Source organism: Diabrotica undecimpunctata, chromosome 1 (assembly GCF_040954645.1).
Source record: "Diabrotica undecimpunctata isolate CICGRU chromosome 1, icDiaUnde3, whole genome shotgun sequence".
Classification (NCBI taxonomy): Eukaryota; Metazoa; Arthropoda; class Insecta; order Coleoptera; family Chrysomelidae; genus Diabrotica; species Diabrotica undecimpunctata.
The window spans coordinates 68,360,869-68,377,493 of record NC_092803.1 but is presented as its reverse complement, the minus strand read 5'-3'; the positions used below and the strand labels follow the sequence as shown (position 1 = coordinate 68,377,493).

Sequence of the window (16,625 nt, the reverse complement as noted above, 5' to 3'; positions counted from 1 at the left end):
GCAAGGAATAATGAGTACATAATGAAGAATAATGTTATTTGTAAAGAAGAAGATATGATGAAAGTTTTAAATTGCCCTGAAGAATATAAATCAATAGTCATTTCCATATTGCAGCAACACAAGGGACTTGTCAATAAAGAAAATAGAATTGCACAGAATTATATCCATAGTATAAAAGTTAAAGAAGAAAAAGATTTTAAAACAAAATCATACCCAATACCATATAAATACAGAGAAGAAGTAAACAAAACAATTAATAATATGTTAGAAGATGGGATCATTGAGAAGGCAGACACACGTTTTATTAACCCCATAGTAGTAGTACGAAAAAGATCAGGTGAAATCAGGTTATGTTTGGATGCAAGGAATATTAACAAGATTACTGAAAAGCAATTTGAAGCACCAATGAGTATAGATGGAATATTAGGAAGAATTACAGGAATGTCATTTTTCACTAAAATCGATTTACAGCATAGTTTCTGGTTAATACCTCTAGAAAGAAAAAGTAGACAGTATACAGGATTTCAGATAGATGGAGTAGTATATCAATTCAAAGTAGTACCATTTGGACTTCAATCATCTTGCAGTGCTCTATGTAGATGTCTTCATGATATTTTGGATCAATATGAACATTTTGTAATTCACTACATTGATGATATATTAATTTTTTCTAAAACGGCTGAAGATCACGAGAAACACCTAAAAATTATAATAAATAGATTAGACAAAGTTGGACTAAAAATAAATCAAGAAAAATGTACATTTTTTCAAAAAGAAGTCATATATCTAGGCTATAAACTTAACACTAAGGGAATCGAAATGGATCCAGAACGGACACAAGTCATTCAGGAATATAAAACACCACACAATTTAAGAACTTTAAGAGGATTTATTGGAATAATTAATTATTATAAAAGGATGATACCAGATCTAAGTATAAAAGAAATTCCATTACTTGAACTACTGAGAAAAGGTGTAAAATGGAGATGGGATCAGAGAAGAGAACTAGCATTCCAAGAAATTAAAAACATTTTTCTGTCAAATTTGAAAATATACTATCCTGACTACACACAGCCATTCATATTAAGAACAGATGCATCAATAGAGAGATTATCAGGGGTATTATTACAAATACATGATGGGGTCGAATACCCAATACAATTCATTTCAAGAATCACAAAGCCACATGAAAAGGGTTACTCAGTTTCAGAATTAGAACTAGCAAGTATAATACACTGTGTCACAAAATTAAGATTTTATTTGTTGGGTAATGAATTTACAATAGAAACAGATCACCAAGCTTTAACGTCTATATTAAATAACAAATATGGAAACAGTAGAATACATCGGTGGAGTCTAATACTTAGTGAATACTGCTTTGAAATCAAATACATTTCTGGAAAATCCAATATAGTGGCAGATGCTTTATCAAGGTTAGAAAATACATCACAAAAAGGGCAGCGAACAATAAAAATTGGATTAAATCAATTAGTAGAAAGTACTGGATTATATTCTAAAGAAGAAATTATAAGAGATCAGATCAATTTGAGTGAAAAACAAAAAGTCCTTAGGAAAGATGGAGTATATTATAAAATAATAAATGGCATAGAAGTATATGTAATAACTAGAACTTTAGCAAAGAAAATATTGAAAAATTTACATAACAATTATATGCATATTGGTTCAAGAAAGCTATGGATGCTATTTAGGGACAATTATTTTGCAAAGAATGACATAAGTATAGCAAAAGAAATTACTACCCAATGCCCAATATGTCAACTAAACAAAGAAAAGAATTTCAAAAACCAGAACACATATAAATCTAATGTTGTATATGAAAAACTAAATACAGTTTCCATGGATTTTATTTCAAATTTAGTTCTCAGTCCAACAGGAAAAAAGCATATACTAGTGATAGTTGATTTATATACAAAATTTATTAAACTATATCCCTGCTCTAGAACAAATGTTAAAACATTAAAATTATATATTAATCAATTTTTCGAAGAAATAGGACCATTTAGAAATTGCATAATAGATAATGCTACATATTTTAACAACCAAAAATTTCGGACATTTTGTGAGAAAAAGGGAATCAACATTCATTTTACAAGTATCAGACATCCTCAGGCAAATCCTGCAGAAAGGTATATTAAAGAAGTTATAAAATATTTAAGGATACTGTGCCAAAATCAACACGAAACTTGGCAGCAACATATACCACAAGTAGAGTATTTTTTAAATAATACACATAATTTGAATACAGAGGAAGTACCAGAATATTTAATGTTTGGCCATATAGGAAACAGAAAGTGGATTAGTGAATATAATCAGGATATGTTAGAACAAGTAATGCAGAAAGTGAATAACCGAATTAGGAGGAAAGCTGAAAAATATATCAGAAGACAAAATCGAAATATAAAAAAACCAATCACATTTCAAAAAGGAGACCTAGTGTTAATTCGTTCACTTAGAAAAAGTAATGTTAAAGAAAACCGTTGTAAGAAATTACAACCAATGTTTGAAGGTCCATATACAATTGAAAATCAGAATGACTAAATAGTTATGTGTTAATAGATGCAGAGAACAGACTAAGAGGCATATTTCATATCAACGACATTTTTCAATATCATGAAGAGATTGAATAATGATTTCTATACCTTTAACACAAATATAATAACACTAATAACTTACTGATAGATCCATTTCATAGATAGATGGTAGATTTCTTTGTTGTGAATAAATTTGACATCATACTTGTTGAATTTTGTACATATGGAAATTGTTTGGTACCCTAAAAATCATAATTTGGGGTTAGATACTATAATTGCTATAAAAATGTCTTTCTAATATAATAAAGTGGAAAAACTTACCAATTTATATTGATGAGCCTGTTGAATGGAAATAATTCCTAGATTTTGTCTATAAATAAACAGAACACCATATCTATTATATTTTTAATTAAGGTTATATTTTATTCTCTGATATCGCATCCATTGCTCCATTTGACATGACAGTTTGACCATAGAATAGCCGAACTGTGCTCCGTTGTTCTCTGTTTTGACATAGACAGCGAACAGGGATGTATTTAACACATTTTAAATAAAAAAAAATTGATTTATTAAATTTAATAAGGTATGAGAAAATTAATATTTAAAAAAATAATAAGTAAATTATTTATTTTAAATATTATTTTGGGGTATTGATACGATTAGGGTTTATAGAAAATAATTTATAAGTTATATACTACATAATATTAGATATTTGGTTGTTTTAAATAAGTTATATACTAGAGAATTTTATAAAAATTATTTATGTGAGGGCATTTTTAATAAATTAGCATATAATAATTGTAAAAAGTTGTATTTTAATATTGTAAATATATATAAGTGAGCCATGTGCTTAGGCAACCAAAAATACTCTCGGAGATTGACAGATATTTATACTCTGAAGTGACGTTTAAGAATATTTACGAATATAAAGTGGGTTATAATAATATATTGTTTGAAATGTGTATTTTATTAAATTAGAATGTTAAGTTACTAATTTAATTATATATTCTGATCTGAAAAGCCTAAATGTAAACAAAATTATTAATAGAAAAGAATGGAATTCTCTGGATCTCCGGAGATGGCCATGTTTGCGAGATGGTTTGTTCCAGAAAATTCAGACAAGTAGTTAATAGAACAAAATAGAACATGATATCTTACGAGATGGTTCTAGAAATCCAAAAACATATAAATACCCGTGATTTGGATTCAAGATGGCAGTTTTTAGCAGTTTTTAGTCTGAAGTCAAGCAGTTTTTAAGTTTTTAGTTAGAAGTCAGAGAGTTTTTAAGTTTTTAGTTAGAAGTCAAGCAGTTTATTATGAAAGTTAGTAGAAGATAGACACAATTAATTAGTGAAGTCAATTGTTCACAGTTTTAGTAAATCAGTCAAGCAGTTTTATAAGAAATATGAAAGTTAGTTGGAGATAGTCCAATTGTTTAATATAGTGAGTTAAATGAAGATTAAAAATTATGCATATAATTTAATGCACATTTATAATTATACACAAATAATTATTGAAGATAAAAAAAGGTATATTGGAAGAAATTAAATTATATTATGGTTGGAGATTAGTATAAATCAACTTATAATAATTGGATATTGGTATATTGAAAAGAAGAATAAATATAAATGCTGTTTGCTGGTTTGGTTGGTGGTGTATAGATGCTGGTGAAGAAAAATATATCTTAAATTGGTAGAAGCTGATAATTGAAAAAAGTAATTTCACAAAAAACAAGGATAACTGAAGTACGAAGACATTCAGTGGTGATTAGAATCTATATACTTAGTGGAAAATAGTTCATTTAGGCATTCAGTGAAAGAAAGGTACAAAATTTTGTTAATATAATTTAGTTAGTGTCATAACAATTTCAATTTTGAAGATAGTTTGTTTAAATTTTAGATTGTCTATAGAATTTAATTAGTTTTATAAGAATATCAGTTTAAAGATAGTTTATTTTAAATTTACATTGACTAGGTTAGATATATATGTGTGTTTCATAATAGTTATAATAAAGATAATTTAAAAAAGTACTTACAAGCTAATTCTTTGAGAACCGCGATAAAAACCCTATATATTATATTATTAAAAATACTCATTGCTCATCATTCAAACAAAAAACACATCATAACAATATATATATATATATATATATATATATATATATATATATATATATATACATATATATATATATATATATATATATATATATATATATATGTATATATATATATATATATGTATATATATATATACATATACATATATATATATATATATATATATATATATATATATATATATATATATATATATATTGTAGCGTTTTTAAATAAAACGAGCAGTTCGAATTGATATAAATATATTTATTTATAAGTTTAGAGCACGAAAATATCTTAGCAACTAAACTCTATCGACCTGCTCCCGCGCTCGATACATCTGTGGAAAGTTATCGGTGCTTTCGAGATGCAAGCGTTACATGGGTCACGCCGAATGCATGTTCGTAATAATTGCACACGATTTTATTTAAATTAGTTAGAGCACGCCATATATCCTCGTAGCTTGCCCTGTCTGTATATGACTTCCTGGTCACCATATACAGCAAAGATCGACGACCATCTTCTAATCTCAGTACTCTTCCAAATTTAGGCTGCTGGTTTTTTAACTCGTTCAAACGACTGAACTTCTTATAGAATACAGATGAGATGCCTTTAGTCATCTCAAGATCTTGGGCAACACAGTGGGCTAGAGAGACGTTATGCGGAACACTAAAAAGATCCTGCTGAACTTCTGTCGTCACGCCGAATCTAGCACTCTTTCTCTCTGCGTAATTTGACATAAATTCATTAAAACTTGGTCGCCGGTCATCTTTGATCTCATATTGAAGGGTTCGTGCTTCTTCTGTTTCATTTGAGCCAGCATATGGTGCAAGACGATTTATGCGAACTACTTTTGGTTTACCTTTCGGCAACTTCTTAATTCGATATATTATGTCATTTATTCTCTTTTTAATTTCATACGAACCTTCCCATTGTCTTTGCAGTTTAGGAGACAAGCCTCGACGACGTTGTGGATTATAAAGGTAAACAATATCATCTACTTCATAGCTTTCATTCTTGCTTCGAGAATCATATTAATATTTTATTCTGTCACAGGCTAACTGGATGTGTTGTCGGGCAAGTTCATGAATGTTGTTCATTCTTAACTTCAGGTGGTTGACATAATTTTCGCTTGCAACATGTTCTTCGGAAGGTCGGTAGCCAAACTCTAAGTCGCAGGGCAAACGAACTTCACGACCTAACATCAGGCAGGTTGGAGTCTGGCCTGTAGTTTCATTCACGGCCGAGCGGTAGGCCAGTAGGAATAAATGAATCTGCTGGTCGGAATCTCTTTGATGTTCTAATACAACTTTAGAGATGTGTTTCCCCATCGTTCGGTTCATCTTCTCGTCCATTCTATCTGATTGAGGATGCAGGGGTGTCGTTCTGGTCTTATTGACACCAATCAATTTACAAACGTTTTGGAAAAGGGTTGACTCGAAATTTCGCCCTTGGTCGGAGTGGATCTCCAAGGGAACACCAACTCGGCTAAAGAATTCTTTAACAAGTACCTCTGCAACGGTGGCAGCTTCTTGATTTCTTATCGCATAGGCCTCAGTCCATTTCGTAAAATAATCCATAGCTACCAGGATATATTTATTTCCATCATTCGTCTCTGGAAGCGGACCTGCAATGTCGATTGCTACTCTTCCCATAGGACTACCAACATTGTACTGTTTCATGGGTGCCTTCTTGGGTTACCAATTGGACCATTGCTGAACCACAAGAGAACCGTTCTCAAACCTTCTGCAGAGTCTTCGTAATACCAAAGTGTCCACTTGATGCGCCATCATGCAACTGACGCAATAATTCTGATACGTTACTTTTAGGTACAATCAACTGAAGCTTAGATTCTGTACCATCATCGTTCTCAAAGGTTCTATATAGAAGATCATCTTTTAGCACTAGGCAATTCCATTGGCTCCAGTAACACTTGACTTCTGGACTACATGCACTAATGTCTTGCCTAGAAGGTCTTTCACTTCGACGCATCCAATCCAATACTCTTTTTATACATGGATATTCTGTTTGAGCGTCTTGCAGCTGTTGAGGCTGCCATTGATCATTAATGACGGTGGTTCGTCTCACGGGGCAAAGTCGTTCTTCTAATTTAAGACAGTGATTACAATTTGCACTGCACGGTGCATCTCGCCGTCTCGAAAGGGCATCAGCATTTAAATGAACTCTTCCAGCCCTGTGTTCGATCTCGTAGTCATATTCTTGTAATCGTTCTAACCATCTTGCCATCTGGCTCTCCGGATTACGGTGTCTCCTGCCTGTCTAGGTTAGCTTAAAATTGGTGCGCTGATGAGAGCCATTTGTAAGTGTTCGAAAGCTCTTTTGACACTCTTCGCTCCATGTATATTCTTTGCCTTCTTCTGTCAACTTTGTTAACGGCTTGGAGATGTTGGCATATCCTTTGACAAAACGTCGGTAATATGTACATAGAAAACTTCTAATTTCGTGTTTATCTCTTGGTACTGGATAATCCTTAATTGCTGGAAGTTTTTCAGGATCAGCTGTTATAATTGCTACAATATGTCCCAAGTACTTCACTTCTCGTCGAAAGAAGTGACATTTCTTAGGACTTAACTTCAAATTCGCTACCCGCAATCGTTGAAAGACTTCTGTCAGATTATTGGCATGTTCATCGAAGGATCTTCAAACTACAGTTACATCATCCAAATAAACCAGGCATGTTTTCCATGTTAGACCTCTTAAAACTGCCTCCATTAATCTTTCAAATGTGGCCGGGGCATTACATAAACCAAAAGGCATAATTGTGAACTGCCAAAGCCCTGATCCTATCGAGAGTGCGGTTTTTTCAAGATCAGCTGGCTCCATGTCTACTTGCCAATATCCACTTTTCAGATCGAGCTTGGAGAACCAACGAGAACCAGAAAGTGTATCCAAAGTATCGTTTATTCTGGGCAAAGGATAACTATCTTTTTTTGTTACCGCATTGAGCTGTCGGTAGTCAATACAAAAATGCGTTGAACCATCTTTCTTCTTTACTAGCATTACTGGTGATGTCCATGGATTGTTTGATGGTTCAATTACCCCTTGTTTATTCATATTTTTGATGATGTCTTCGGCTTCATCTCTTTTCGCAAATAAAAGTCGTCTAGGTTGATTGGCTGAGCGTCTCCGGTATTAATTTTATGCTTTACTATACTTGTTTTGCCCTTATCCTTCTTATCAATGGCAAAAACATCTTGAAATTCTATCAGCATAGACTTCACTTTTTTAGTTTGTTCATCATCAAGACCTTGGCACGTTTTAATCACCATCTCAACAAGCTCCTTTGGATACTTAGATTTAGATGGTTTCTCATTAGTATTCATAGAACAAATCGAAGCCACTGGAACACACTGTCGGATCAAAGTTCTTTTACTTAAGTTAATAGCAGTTCTCTTTAAATTCATAACTCTTACAGGAACGGCATTTCAAATTCTCACCAAAGCTTTTGCCGCTAGGAACTCGGCATTGTTCACATCTTCGACCATCCTTAAACTTCCCTCTCGGCAGTAACCATCAGGTCTGGTCATCAAGATTTTCTCACTATTACCGGGTATTGTTACGTCACACGTAGTTATTAAGCTGATAACATCTTCTTTGTCTTCATGAAACGGCCACTCTTCACCACTGATCTCGAGAACTCCATCTTTGACATTCAATACAGCCCCAACTTTTCTTAATAAATCCATCCCCAATATGAACTAGTCAGAGATCTCTGCAATTAATACTCTATATTTCACTGTGGTCTGGCCAATGGATACTGACATATTAGCCTCGCCATATGTATTAATTATCTCACCAGTTGCTGTTCTGAGCTTTACTGTTGCAGGCGATAATTTAAGATGGCCTCGTACTACTTTTGGCCATGCAATAGTTCTTGTTGCACCTGTATCTACCAAAAACGATCTACATTTATTATTGATACGAACCTAGATGTACAAGCTATGAATTCCACCGGAGGACGTAATGTTCACAGTTACTATGGGAGCTGTGTTTCTCGAGGTCGGTAGTTGCCCCTTGGTGTCGACCCGTTCTAGTTTTCCGACTGTTGTATCATTTTCTTGCAATTACGGCGAATGTGACCTACGTCACCACAATTCCAACATCTGGGCTTGCGTCTCTTCGGCATCGTGGTACGAACTACTTTTCGTATCATTTCTTCCAGACGTTCATCGTTTGGTTCGTCGCCTTCTCCAATGGTTCTTACTCGATGGCTCCGTGAAGTTTCACTAGCTGTTTCATGTTCCAAGGCAATAACGAGCGCTTCATCTAGAATATTCGGTCTTGCTAGTCGTAAAGCTTTCTGTAATTCACTTTCTTTTAACCCATTGACGAAGGTATCTACAGCAATTTCTTCCAAAATGTTATCTGGTACCTCCGGATAAACCAAACACACTATACGAGCAATCTGCTTCAAACTCTTGCAAATTTTCACTTGCTCGTTGAATTCTACTTCTTAGTTGTGCCTTGTAGACTTGTTGTAGATGGGCATCTCCGTAACGTTTGTCTAGTCGAGTGAACAAGGTCTGGTAACATTTTTCTTGACCCTTAGGAATCCATCTTAGGATATCTGCAGCATCACCTCGTAAAGCAGCAGTCAAGGATGCAGCCTTTTTTGTTCTGTCCAATGATTGGCTATCGCTATAGCTTCAAATTATCTAAGGTATATGGACCAGGAAGACTTTCCATCAAATGGTGGCAATTTGAATCTCATATAATGTATCGTTTCGTCTCTCGGTGATTCTTCTTTCACTACCTGATCTAAGGCTACTGTATTAACTGGTGGTAGCACTTTTGTATTAGTTATCATGCTCTCTAACTGTTTGATCTTCTCTTCTACTTTATCGAATGTTTTAGAAACTTCTTCAAATTTCTCGTCGAATCTTCTAGAAACGTTTTCAAGTTTCTCATCGTTTTGTCTACCTACTTCTTTAATAATTTGAGACGTTTTATCCAATCTTTTGGAAACGTTCTCGAATTTATCATCATTTTTCCTAGAAGATTCTTCAATCATTTTCTAGACGTTTTCAAATATGCTCTCATGTATATGTCACACTGTTTATTATGGGCTTTAGGTAAGGGAGCATAAAATCTAAGGACTGTAGCGTATGGGCAGGTATAGACACCAACACAATGCCATTGTTTTTGCACAAATCTATGATGCCAATGATATATGGCTGGAATGATTGTTTAGAATCAACAGTGCCGGTTCTTCTTTAGATGGCTTTGTATGGTGTTGAAAATGTTTTAGCCACTCTCTAAATAACGCTTCGTTTATCCAGCCATTATCTGAACATCCAAAGAAAGCACCTGCCGGGCCATTTCTTTGGGAGTTCTTTAGTTATTCTGTTCCTTGGGAAAATAAATATTAGTGATACATCAGACCCTGAAGTACAGAATTCTCAAAGAATAGTGACCGTTTTACCTCTTTTCCAAGAAGTTACTGAAGCTACTCGTTTTTTGCCTTTTTCTTCCAAAATGTTTACTGGCTTTTTCACGGCGGTAATACCGTCTTGAGTAAATTTATATGTATTCCTTAGAGTTTTAACATTATTAAAAAACAATTTTACTTCTTTTAAATGAAGGCGGTAATTTTATTCAGACTTGTAGCTTTAGGCTGGCGTAACCTTATTTGTGGATTTCGCTTCATGAATAGTGCTAACCAATCTCTTCCTGCCGTTTTTTCTGCATTAAAAACATGTTTTATATTATTTTTCTCAGCACAGGTGAACACAAGTCTCCGAAGTAAATCGGGAGATAAACCAAAATACATTTTGAATAATTTTAAATCCGTCAATTCTGCTTTCTATTTTTCAGAAAATACAGACTTTCGGCCCAACTTTCCATTTTTAAGTCTGCTATTTTCATTCTATCCCGTAATGTCGACTCTGGTATATCAAATTTTCGGCAAGCTTTATTATTCGTCTAGAATGCACAGCTTCACAACACTACTATACATTTCATATTGGGTTAATCCGCTCTGGGTGAAATCACCCTACTCCGATTGCGCGGAATTGCCCTAAACGTATTTTTTTCATTCCAAATTAAATACTTGATGTTTATTAAAGATACACCATTAGAAATTATATGTAAATGATGTAAGAACTATGTATATTTTAGAGAAAATACCGTACTACACTTAACTATAAAATTTGTAACTTACGTCCAATAACTTCAGTCTAAACATACATACAATAATACATAATTTTGTGCGCAGTCTCTCGAGCCACACAAAGAAAGCGGGAAGTGATGCTTAATAGAGGTGGGCTTGCACAGTTTATCATAATATGTAACAGTTTACTAGACACTTTATTGCGCGGATTTACCCACTGCGCGGAATTCTCTTGGTCTGCCCTACAAATATATGTACTCGGATCGAAGACATGTTTTTGGTAGACAATTTGAAAAATCATTTAATTATTTATTGTTTTTTCAATAACAGTGACATCATAAGTTAATAACATCAGTGATACACTCGTAAATTTAATAACTTCTTTTGTATTAGATAGTGTAGGAGTATTTTTTTAATATAGTACTATTACTACTAAATTTAATTGTTTTATTTTAGAAAAATTTTTTGACATATAATGATATGTTTTTTGCATATTTTGGTAAAAATGCTTACATCTTTAGTAATATGATCCTGACAAATATTGTACTGAAAAGCGTATTGAAGTAAATAGTATTTCAGCTAAAGCATATGTAAATAAAAAGTCAGTATATTAAATTGCTATAGATCTCCTTGTAATGTTAATAGTTTCTTTGAATGCTTAGGGGCGGTTTTGGAAAACATAATTTGTAATTGATGCAATAATTTCACCTTCTACACATCTAATAACTTTCATTTTGATAAATTTGATTATTTATTTAATTTTAACATACTGTATCATATTTTGCCTTTTTATTAGTTCAGTTAATCCGATGATTCCGATGTTTAAATTATTCAGTTGCCTTGTGGACGATTCTACATATTTGTTTAGAAATTTCTTAGAGCTAGGGAGAGAGTAGTAAAACATATAATTTGTAAAAATTGTTCATTACAAGTAGCGTTAAGTCGAACGCTTACAAACATTTTTTGTACATCATTCATCATCATCATCATCATCATGCAATCTCTTCTGTCCACTGCTGGACATAGGTCTCTCCCATTTTTCGCCACTTTTCACGGTTCTGTGCCTGTTGTTGCCATTTCTTGGATAATCGTCTAATGTCGTCCATCCAGTGTGTTGGTGGTCGTCCTCTGCTTCGTTTGTCTTCTCGTGGTCGCCAGTCAATTAGTTTTCTGGTCCATCTTGTGTCTTTCAGTCTCGCTATGTGACCTGTCCAATTCCATTTCAGCTTGGCTATACGTTCGATGACATCACTGATACCTGTTCTTTTCCTTAAGTCTTGATTTCTTATTTTGTCTTTTTTTGTCACGCCGAGAATTGATCTTTCCATGCACCTTTGTGCTACTCGCATTTTTAGTGCTGTTGTTTTTGTGAGCGTGAGAGTTTCTGCTCCGTATGTCATAATAGGAAGAACGCATTGGTCAAATATCTTCCGTTTCATAGCTATCGGGATGTTGCTCTTAAAGATGTCTCTTAGTGAACCATACGCCGCCCAAGCAAGTATTATTCGTCGTTGAAATTCGCAGGTCTAGTTGTTCTTGCCTATTCTGATTTCATGACCAAGATATAATATGTACTTTTCTGTCAATTTTACCACTTGATTTTGGATGACTAGGTGTTCGCTGGGAACTAAATTTGTCATAAATTTGGTCTTACTGATACTATTTTTAGACCTATTGTTGAAGATACGTTTTCTAATTCTTGTACCATTTGTTGTGCTTCACCCAGATCTTCGGTAATAAGTACTATGTCGTCGGCAAAACGCAGATGATTGAGCATTTCTCCATCTATTTTTATTCCTCTATTTTCCCACTTTAGCATTTTAAAGGCGTATTCGAGGAGCGTTATAAATAATTTAGGTGAGAGAGTGTCGCCCTATCTCATACCTCGCTTGATATGAATTTCTCTGGTGGTATCTTGTAGTTTTACACGCATTGTGGCGTTTTGGTATAATGTTTGTACTAACTTTGGGAGCCAGTAATCTATTCTACTATTGTTCAGAGCAGTTATAATGCTGTCTAATTCCACAGTGTCGAAGGCTTTGTGAAAGTCTACGAAGATAAGTACCAGTGGTTTGTTATATTCTAGCGACTTTTCTATTAAGGTTTTTACTGTTTGTAGGTGATCTTTTATTCCGAATTTTGAGCGGAAGCCAGCTTGTTGTCGGGGCTGTTAGAAATCTAACTTTTTCTCTAGTCTTGTCGTAATTATTCGGGTAAACATTTTATAGACGTGGTTCAATAAGCTGATTGGTCTATAGTTTTCTAGGTGCGCCTCGTCTCCTTTCTTGTGTAGTAAAATTGTTACTGCATTGTTCCATGTTTTTGGTATGAAACAATCTGTTAGACAAAGGTTAAATAACATTTTTATTTTTGGTTGGGAAGGGCACGTCCGCCCATCTTTATAGCTTCTATTACGACTCCATCTTCTCCTGGCGCTTTGTTGTTTTTCATCTTTTTCATTGCGTCCTGGATTTCGCTTAGTGTGATCTCTGGCATGAGCTCTGAACCATGGTTGATAATTTTGCGTGATGCGGCGGCTTCCGTTCTTTTGGTTTTCTCTTTGGCTTGTGTATAGTTCTTGATAGAAGTCTTCAACTATGTGTAGTAGTTAGTAGTAGAACTACTACACTTGTACATCATTGGTAGATCAAAAATAATGCTGAATGGTCATCACCATTTTTTAGAATTTAGTGCCTACAATTTTTGAAAATATACTATAGTGAATTACAACTACGCCACTACTCTGATGATCTTATTTACATAATCCTTTCATTTTTGAGATGGAGTTAATCCGAAATAATTATCGTCAAGAAGCAGATAAACCTGTCAAGTATTACCCCCAAGTTTACGAATATTGGTCTACTGGAAGACAACGAGATGTGAAAAAAATTCAGAAACGATATTCTGTACGTAAACAATCGAAAACTAGCTCAACAGGTTCTGAGGCTACTACTACTGATTATTCTGTAGAATTCTAAAAGAAACTAAATATAGTGAACACATATTTTACCTACTAACATATATATTGTTATAATAAAGTATTATTTTCATATTTTGTATTTTTTTAATTGTAAAGATATTTGATTGCCTGAATATCAAAGATTTTAAAAACTTACGTGCTATTTTTGGAATCTCGGCATTCATTCAGTGGCATATCTACGAGATATTAGTTTCTGATACGTGTTCATTAGTGTTGTATAACTACTATTCAAACCAACTCGCGTCTACTATTGTTTCATTGCCATTATCTACTTAACGATTGCCGATAAAATGGGTCCTTTTAAAATCCACGCAACGAAACTTCACCATAATTGGGGGCGTTTAAGTATTAAAAACGCAACTTCTAAAGATTTTTGCATCCCCCCCCCCATATAATGCACAGTAACATTTTTCTGTACGCTTCTCCTCATACTTAAACGATAAGTAACAACCAAGTGACCATTTTTACCTAAAAGTAACAATTATGTTGCGAAAAGTACTGGAAAGTGGGTAGAATTTGATATTGTTTTAATCGCATTTCTACCTAGCCATAATAAACTTTCTACCAGTCTTACAATTTTTACACTATTCCATCTTTTATTAATATTCTCATGCATTCTTCAATTCTAATTTCTTTTAATAATTAACTCTTACAATAAAATAACATATTAATTTCTACATTCGGCAATACAATTAGAAACGGAAACCTAACTGAATTAAAACATTTATTCAAAATAAAAGTTGTATTCTTAACAAAGATTAAAAATAAAATCACGAGGTAAGCATCTTCTTCTTTCAGTGCCATATTAGCTTCCCCTAACGTTAGAAATTATATTGACGAATTGTTCACGGTTTTCAGTTAATTGAAATAGTTGTTTGGTACTGCGTATGACTATCCAATCCCTAATGTTTTTGAAACAAATGATATCTTCCTTCCAATTTCTCTACGCCCCTCGATTTTACCTTTCACGGCAAGCTAAAGGATTCTGTAGCGGTCTCATCGAAGAAGATGGCCTAGGTATGAAATCTTTCTTATTATAATAGTTTTAAACAACTCACGTTGTATTTTTATTTGGTATTTACTCTATTTAACACACAGCTTCGTTGATCTGCATCGCTGTCCAGGGTATTAGGAGCATTGTTCTATACAATCACACCTCAAACCGACTTTAGGCGATTAATCGTATCAGCTTTCAGAGTTCAGATCTCGGTGCTACGTCACAACACTGTCCAAATATAGCATTTGATCATTCTTTTGCGTAATTTTAGGTTTAAGCATCTGCCAGGAAACCCTTTTGCAAGCAAACGAAGGAATCGTAATCAATGGAGAGGTTATAAATAATATTCGATACGCAGACGACACTGTACTAGTTGCAAGAACAGTAGAAGAATTACAACGATTACTTACAAATATAAATACTGTCTGCAACAATTATGGCATAGGTATCAATATCAAAAAAACCAAGTATATGGTCTTCAGTAAGAACATGACACAACCAGCATATTGTTACGATAAAAATCCTGGCCTAAAAATAACCGTATTATATTATGACTAATGCTGTTCTGTTTTAGAATATACGAGACCTTTCGAATAGCTGGCATAAACTCCAAGTAATAAAAAAACTGGTTCCATTCGAATCTTCCGGAATTAGGCCTGTCCATTCGAGGCGAAACCAGGTCAATTGAGGTCAAAATCCATGGGATTCTAGAGCAGCTGTTTTCGTATAAATATGGAGGAACTTTTATTTTGAAAACAGTTAGTTAATTCGGACGACGCGCTCGCGATAAAATGTTACGTTCGCTTTTTAATAAATTATGTATGTTTAGTGAAAATAAATAAATATCAGTCATTGTGCTTTTTAATGAATTAAGATAAGAACAAGACATTATAAATTAAAGACTTAACAATTAATAAATTCACAACAAATGGTGTCAGAAGTGGGATCGAACATAAATTAGACTTATAATAATAATACAAGTGAATATAAAATAAATTGTGAAAATGGCTACGATTTATGAGCTGACAGTGACTAATTTAAGAAGACATCTTGAAGACAGAGAATTATCTTCCACCGGAAAAAAGGCTGAGTTAGTCCAACGACTAAAGAACGCTTTGCTAGAAGAAGGACTAGACCCAGAGACTTATATATTTGAAGACAAACATGATGCTGTCATCTCGTCGATTTCGAAATTGGAGAACAAAGTATCCGGCGACATCGCTTCTTTAGAAAGCAAAGTTTCTAACGAGATTTCTTCTCTGGAAAGCAAAGTCTCTGCTAACATCTCTTCGGAAATCTCTAAAGTCACTTCTGAGATGTCTGCCCTGGACGATAGAATATCTTCGTTAAAAAACCAAGTTGCTGCCGATATGTTGGCCTTCGAAGAAAAGATATGGAAAGAGATGGAAAAGAAGATGGAGGAAACCGGGACAGCAGAGAGAGGAAACAATCCAATTACAGTGGAGATAAAAGAAGACGAGACGAAATGTAAGTTGGAGACACGGCCGAAATTTGAAGGAAGTGGAGGTTCTATTCATGTTAAAGTCCCAACTTTCGACGGAAAATCATCATGGAACAACTACATGAAACAGTTCGAATCAGCCGCAAGAGCAAATGGATGGTCTGAAAAAGAAAAGGCTGTAAACCTGACTATCGCTCTTCGAGGAGATGCCTTAGATGTGCTTCAGACCATAGCCGTAGAGGAGACCGATGATTTCGAACAACTGAAGAAGAGGTTAAATATGCGATATGGCCACGAACATTTGGAGCATGTATATCAGTCACAGCTTAAAAATCGTAGACAGAAGAAAGATGAGGCTCTTCAAGAATATGAGGTAGATATTGCCAGATTAGTACGATATGCTTA

General features: G+C 34.0%; 1 protein-coding gene across 1 annotated transcript in view; it reads left to right on the top strand.

The window, feature by feature from the left end:
- The window catches only part of LOC140439084 (uncharacterized), a 34,871-nt gene extending 21,040 nt beyond the window's left edge, over positions 1-13,831 (top strand). The window contains exon 4 of the mRNA XM_072528755.1: positions 13,562-13,831. Within this exon, the coding sequence (XP_072384856.1) occupies positions 13,562-13,759 (198 nt within the window). The 3' untranslated portion in view covers positions 13,760-13,831. The remainder of the gene's footprint in view (positions 1-13,561) is intronic.
- The last annotated feature ends 2,794 nt before the right edge of the window (positions 13,832-16,625 follow it).